The sequence below is a fragment of the Pelobates fuscus genome, chromosome 1 (genome assembly GCF_036172605.1).
Source record: "Pelobates fuscus isolate aPelFus1 chromosome 1, aPelFus1.pri, whole genome shotgun sequence".
Taxonomy (NCBI): domain Eukaryota; kingdom Metazoa; phylum Chordata; class Amphibia; order Anura; family Pelobatidae; genus Pelobates; species Pelobates fuscus.
The window spans coordinates 416,019,662-416,027,148 of NC_086317.1; the positions used below are offsets into that span (position 1 = coordinate 416,019,662).

General features: G+C 40.3%; 1 protein-coding gene across 1 annotated transcript; it reads right to left on the bottom strand.

The window, feature by feature from the left end:
- Window positions 1-1,532: 1,532 nt before the first annotated feature.
- Window positions 1,533-6,644, bottom strand: MFSD5 (major facilitator superfamily domain containing 5). Its single transcript, XM_063444824.1, has 2 exons — window positions 6,539-6,644; window positions 1,533-4,204 (listed from the first exon to the last, which is right to left on the bottom strand). Exon 2 carries the CDS (start codon window positions 4,164-4,166, stop codon window positions 2,808-2,810), a length of 1,359 nt encoding a protein of 452 aa, XP_063300894.1. The 5' UTR covers window positions 4,167-4,204; window positions 6,539-6,644; the 3' UTR covers window positions 1,533-2,807.
- Window positions 6,645-7,487: the final 843 nt, after the last annotated feature.

A 7,487-nucleotide genomic window follows, 5' to 3' on the forward strand; every position in this document is an offset into this window, starting at 1 on the left:
GACACACAAACTTGCACATACACACAAAGATTCACATACATTGGCAGATACACACTGACACAGGTACACATATATACACACACACACACACGTTTAACTTACCTTTTTTCTTCCTTCAGTGCTGCAGGCTGAGGATGGTTTGCCAGGGCGGCAGCTACTCACTCCGCGCTGCGCTCCTGGTCTTCCTCCAGCCGGCACATTTTGTCTGAGAGGAAGTGCTGTCATTTCCTCCTAGCATCCCATACAAGAGGGGTCAGGTAGCGGTCTTAGACGCCCGCAGCGCCTGACCGGACCTGTTTAGCGATACCCATCGGGTGGCCCAAGCATTTAGAACCCCAATTTTGTTCTTAGGGAACACTTATCTCCAGTTCCCACTAGCAGGGAATCCCAGTGATGGGTTGTGGATGGTAACCATGCCTCTTGTGTTCCCTTTCCTCTAGAGGTGTAACATTAAGTAGGAGATGATTCTCCTCATAAGGACTTTTTCTAGCTCTTTTTAATCAGGGTCTCTTGATAGAGATTATCCTTTATGTTAGGATCCCCTTTTTTCCGGTTTACTTTTAGAGCTACTGCTTCTTTATTTCCGTGTGTATTATATGGTAGGAGCGGTTTATTTCTCTTCCTTATGTCCTCTACTATTACCTACCGGAACACGAGGATAACTTTTTATCCAGGGCTTAGACGCAGTTAAATATTTGGTAGACAGGTGCTCTCTCGTTGATCAAGTAGCTCAACGGTCGATATTAATAAATGTGTTTTTTTTTTTTGTTTGGCTACTAGAATATTAGACTTGATTTTTTCCCCACTAGCCTCTTCTTAGTAGGTGGCCTCTGCAATTTTTGATTTCTGTTCAGCTTCAAATTTTGACACTATTTCTAACCTTTGTACAAATATGGACAGCTTGCCTCTATTACGGAAGGAAACGTGGTGCCACGCTCAGAAAGATAAAAAAATATAGCAAAATATACTGACATAAACTTACAACTTAAAGGCTCATTGAGCTGAAACATCACCCAGTTTGAAAATAAACGCATCAAAAGGATTACACAGTTGTGCCTGGTTTACTGTACATTTGGCCATTTCTAACTCTAGCTAACCCTAATAAATCCTATCAATTCACAGTTTACTAGATTGGCCCCCAGTATCTCCGTGGGAGACAATTCCGGTGATTACATGCTTTAATCAACAAAGGCAATTAAATAATTAATATTGTAAGGCACTATATCAATACCAATAATTCTTATTATAATTATCATAGTGACTGGATCCCAGGGTGATCAGACAGACTATGAGCCATTCAAGCAAATACGGTTTCTGGTTTCTTTGGGAGGAGGTCTAACTACGTCATAAAAGCATTAAAAATAAATTTTCACAAAAAAAATAAATACTATTTATATAAATATAAACGGCAACTTTGGAGGTAGTACCACAATCTAATAACTCACTAAAAGTAAGCTATTAAATTTTTTTAGGAAAATATTCATTTTTCTTGTTATCTATTTAATGCAAAACAGCATCTGGTGTCAAGATTTTGTTGGTGTGCAAGCGATTGTTGAATGAAGATGCATAGGACAGGATGGTGGAGGTAAAGGCCCATGAGTGTAGCAGTAATGTAGGTTATTATATGCATAACTGCACACTTCACCCCCAGTAAACATTTAATAACCCATAAACATATTTAGCCTTTAATAATACCATTTGTTTTCTATTATCTATATATTACTTCAAAATAACTCAGATACTCCCGGACTGATGTTTTTACAGTGATGAACGATTCTGTGAAAGGTGATAACTTAAAATCAGATATCTCCCTGTTTACCCACAATGGTGTCAAAATATATACATGATGCCTTAGTTGTGGACAATGAGCAGAACACGGCTATTGTTGCAAACATGTTTCAGCCTACATTCTGAACAGCTTTGTTCATTCAAATGAAGTTGCAAGTAACATGAACAGACGCATGAGACTACATGGTTGGTAAAAAAAATAAACCTAGCATGCCATTGTGACCTTTAACACAGTATAAATAAAAACAGCATTGATTAAGTATTTGTCTTTGTTTTTGCAAGCAAATAAAATAATAAAGATAAAAAATATACTCCCTCCCCATCAATTTGTCTCTTCCTTTCTGCTTCTGACATCACTTGAGGTTTGAAATTAAAGCTGTATACACGTCTGGAGTTTCCCCACTTAGATAAATTTAACAAATTGAGACATTAATTTTAAAAAGCCTCTAGAGTTTCTCCCAAGTTTACAACTATTCGTATATTTAAAAAAAAAAACAAAACAAAAAAAAAAACAGTCCTGCAAATTACGGGCTACACATGACTACTTATAGCTAGAAACACTTTGTGATTCAAAGAAACATAAAGCTGCATATTGAGCAAAGATACGCTTTTAGCACAATATTTTAATATCGAGTAACGTTTAAAACCCCCCCCCCCCAAAAAAAACAGGACGTTTCAGTTCACACCTTCATAAACCCCTTTGCCACCCCATCAAGTTAAATATTTGCATTAATAATCGTAGAGGTCAGGACATGGTGAATTCTTCAGTGCAGTCCAGGCAACATAGAAGAACAAATTTATGGGACATCCTATTTTCCATTCCGTCTTCCATTAACCGTTATCTGGAGTGGAGAGAATATTTAAATTCCATCATGACACACTTCACATCTCAAATAATGTATAAAATACCTATTCCCATGTTTGTTATCTTGCAGTTCCTCGGCCAAACATTTTGTCCATCCTTCTGGTTCTCCTGATTTTGTTTGTTCCCCAGCATGCACCTATTTTCTTCTGACTATTCAGCTCTCAGGTCCGCTGGCTTCTGTCTCAGAACTTGGTAAACGCAGCTCTGGGTCATTCCTTACCAAGGAAAAGAGACTTACTACACTGAGCAAAGCAAGCAACATTGTAAAAGCACACAAGCTGAACATGTTCCTTGTGCCAGTCTGGTGATCAGTGTCATGAAGTACGAGTAGTCCAAGTCCAGCAAGTAAATTCAAAGGAACTCTAAACCAGTTCAATACACCAGTTTGCTCTTTTTCTGGAATCAGACGACGTCTCAGGAACCCCATAGCTGGAAAGTATAGTCCACAAGCCAACTCGATTAGGAGGAAGGCTAGGAATGACTCAGTTGGACGTTCCTGGCCTGGACCCGTAGAGAAGGTTAGCATGAACAGAGAGAAGAAGACCATTAGGACAGATAGACACAGCACGTGCATGGGTTGCAGATGATATTTTTTGGAAGTACCAAGGCGATAGAGAGATGAACCTGCTGCGTTGGCTGCCATAAAACTGGAGAAGGCAATGCCAAGTGGTGTGTTATGAGGATCTAGTACTGGGGTCCAAAGAAAGATGAAAATATAAACTACGCTTTCAAACAAGGCCTGAATGGCACCCAAAAGAAGTACACGTCTGTCTCTCAGCAAGCACCGCAATCCATCACCACACGTCCTGGTGAAGCTTGCGCTTTGTCCATGATTCTCATCCCATTCACGTACCACCAGAGCTATAGATAATACTAGGAGTGGCACTGCAAGCACAGACGGTGAAGCCGGTCCTAATCCAAGCCACTCTGCACAGGCATTTGCTGTCACCCCAGCTATTACAGCAATAGCCCCATTCCAGGTTGCTGCCTGAGAGAAGGTGTGAGGAAGCCACTCAGCAGGGAAATCATGATGTTCAGCATGCTCGTGACCATACCATGCTTCAAAGGAAGAAAACAAAAGGGAACTGGAGAAGCCTCCCAGCACCCTTCCGGTCAGAAGAACAAAATAGTCCTGGGACAGTTTGCACAGATAACACCCTGCTAAGAGAAAGCAAAAGAGTATGCAGGACTTTCTTCGCCCAAGTCGACCTGTAAGTGGGGCACTTACCAGACCTGATAATACACTGGCTCCAAAACCACACACATAGATGATAGCAATCTGACCCTCCAGGAAATGATAATGATGATACAGTTTGTACAGATAAGGGCCTTGCAGCCAGTCTGCAGCTAGAGCTGGAAAGTAGGCTCTGTAAAAGGCATATTGGAAACTGCGAAACGCTGGATTGCCAGAGGAACTGCTTGTCGCTGGTGGCTTGGAGTGGCAGACAGAAAATTCCAGCACTGCCCATAGAGCTAGCAGACCCACAAGTACAAAGTACGCAGTCAGAAGCATGATGATGATGTCATCGGAATGGCATTTTGGTGCGGAAGCTGTAGGAAGAAAGATGGAGATATAAAATGGTGTATAAAAAGATCGACCAGATTTGCTGTTTAATTACAAAAAACATAATGAAAAATGCATAGCACTGGGATTGACTAGATCCAGTTGTGCCCTGAAAGACTCATTCTTACATAATATTGATGTCTGCACAGTTCTTCATCAAAAGCCCACTGACTGATAATAGATAGATATATCATTGGTCACTCTGCTCATCAAAACTGCTACAGTTTATTGTAGTGGCTATGGTTTAGCTGCCCACAGCAATCTCAGCCTATCATCACCAAATTTGAATAGAAAATGAGGAACCAAAATATTTTTTTATCTCAGCAGGATCAGAGACCGGACTTTAGGGGCAGGGACAGATGTTTGTTGTCAAATTGTGTGAAATCAGGTTGTTTTTTTTTTTTTAATGGAGAAACTGCACCCAAAGACTCCTTGCGGCATAAATAATACAATGATCTGTAGTGCTTATGGTGCTAGGATGTTTCTTTATTAAATTAACCTGGAAGTGTCAGCACGGTTTTCTATTTCAAGATATACTTTAATCTAGTGGAATCATTTACCATTAGTGAATTTAAAAAAGTATTGCAAATGCTGGGTATGAATTTGCCAAGATGGATACATATACTTTCAAAGCTGCTTTGATTTAGAGCACCACAATTCACTGTGAAAAATTAAAACACCAAGCACCATTATAGTATAGTTTATGATGCAAGGAGGTCCAATGTCCCAGTCTCTGCACAAATCACTGCAGCTACAATCCTGAACTTGATCTCCCAAACAGCAGAGGATGCGGATGGTGCACATTGTTCAAGTGCCTACCTCCCCTCAATGAATGATAAATAATGTAAGGGACAGATTTACACATGTCAACAGGTCAGGTGAAACCTACATTACCCATTAAAATGTGTAGAAATGTCACTTCCAGTCTAGAGCGACTCTTTAATGAAGGCTATTAGCCCCATAAACACTGCAAATCATTGTACCAGTAATGGTTTAAAATGCATCTTTGGATCCAGACCCCCTGGTTTACGTGAAACAGTTTAAGCTATCTGATATAAAACAAATTTATCCTGACAACTAAAGCCTGGTCCCCCTGCTGCAACTTGAAAAATGTACAAGTATACTTCTGCGTTATCACACTGGCCTCTTGAGTGTGCGTGGCCTCTTACTGCCATCCAAAGTTGGATGGATAATGTCAAGGTTCCCTTCCACATTATCTCAGTCACAGCAGAGGGACCAGGAATGAGGTGGAAAAGCTGAGCCTTTTGACACAAACCAGGGACACAGCGGGAAAAAGACTCTGTGCACTATAACCACAGTGAAATGTGGTGGTTATGGATTTTCTAAATATATGTAGATAGATTATAGCTAGACATGTGGTATACATGCCTAACAGGTTTTATGGGTACTTCTGCGCATGTTTTATTCCAGAGATTATTAGCGGATTAATATAGAACTCTCTGACAAGTAAACAATTTACATAAAACCTTTCCATTTTCTATCTTTTAATTATAAGATGACAGGCATTCTCAGTTTAACATAAGAGAAAATATTTTCCATTATGCTCCATTTTAAAGGATCACTATAGTGTCAGGAAAACAAACCCGTTTTCCTGACACTATACAATCCTAAGAGTCCCCTTCAGTAACTTACCTTAATCCAGCGCCAGCCTCCCTTGGCGCTTGTGACTTCTCCTCCCCCGCCGTCAGCTCCCGAATGGAGCCGAATGTGCATGCGCGGCAAGAGCCAAGCGCGCATTCAAACAGTCCATAGGAAAGCATTTCTTAATGCTTTCCTATGAACATTCTGCATGCGAATTTTGTATCCAGCGTCGCAGAAGTGCCTCTAGCGGCTGTCAGGAACACAGCCACTAGAGGTTGGATTAACCCTGCAATGTAAACATAGCAGTTTCACATCTGAAGGGTTAAAACCTGGGTGACCTGGCACCCAGACCACTTCATTGAGCTGAAGGGGTCTGGGTGACTATAGTGTCCCTTTAAGGTACCATAATAGCATACTATTCATTAATATAGCAAGTCACATCCATGCCATTTATATTTTATATGACCTTTATAATAAACTGCATTTAAATATATCCCCAGGGATTGACATGGTCCACGTTGCTACAAGTCCAAGAGCTGTCTATATTATATAATATTTCTTTGTATCAGAGTGATTACAGAGATATAATAAACCCCGAAGCACAATAAAAGCCCAGCATTGTCAATATATTTGCCATGTGTGAGCAATACATTTAGCACAGTGCACTGCACTACAGCAGGAATACAATACACCACTGGCAGACACACTGTAACACCCACCTCTATACACAACTCATTACCCCTCCAGCAGTAGGCAGAGCTCCAACCAGGCTGCCCCTGTGTGCTCCAGCAGTCATCCAGGACTTCCTCTTCCGGGAGAGTTAGTTGTCACCTTGCTGACGGCTCCTACACGTCACATGGTGGCGCCACACCCACGTGTACTGCATACAGCTTGCATTGAGAGCAATAGAACGTCCAGTGATACAGTGTAATGATGGAATTACTTCGACAAACGCAAACCAAGAATGTTTTATGTAATTGTCCTAATATGTCCTAATATGGGGTGATACAGTGTAATGATGGAATTACTTCGACAAACGCAAACCAAGAATTTTTTATGTAATTGTCCTAATATGGGGTGGGGGGTAGCTAGTGATTGGGAGGGGGCGGGTAATTTGAAAAGAAATGGAAACAAATGCCAGTGGTTAAATATGAAATACATGTAAATGCATTAAAATAGCACTAGAGGTCTAAGGGACTCCGTTATTTCCATTTACTTTCCTGAACAGATGCTTCAGATTTCTGTTGTGTTTATTACATTTTGCATACATTCTTCCTACTGGAACACTTTGAAGTTAATCTGTGCAGTTGTTCAATGTTTGATAAATATCCATCTCATATTCTATGTGGAATTTTTTAGCAGATGCTGAATTGTCAAAACTAGATGTGACCATTCAATGCAATTTGCTAAATACACCTTGAATTGCATTTAGTAAGTATGTGATTTGCAATTCTTCTGAATATTCAGTGATTTTCAACAAAATGTTACTAATATAGACTGTTTTTGCACATTTATGCTTTACCCTGTGAGTAACCTTTCTTAATCCTTCTTGCTATCTTTAGCCTATGAAAGCACATAGGAAGCCAGGTATTCTGGAATTCTTAGGTGAGCTACTCTACAGGTGATACTTTCTTTAACACATCCTGTGTGATTAGAGATCAAGGGCAA

Excerpts from the sequence above, each read along its gene's own strand:
- MFSD5 (XM_063444824.1), bottom strand. The coding sequence starts at position 4,166 with ATGCTTCTGACTGCGTACTTTGTACTTGTGGGTCTGCTAGCTCTATGG.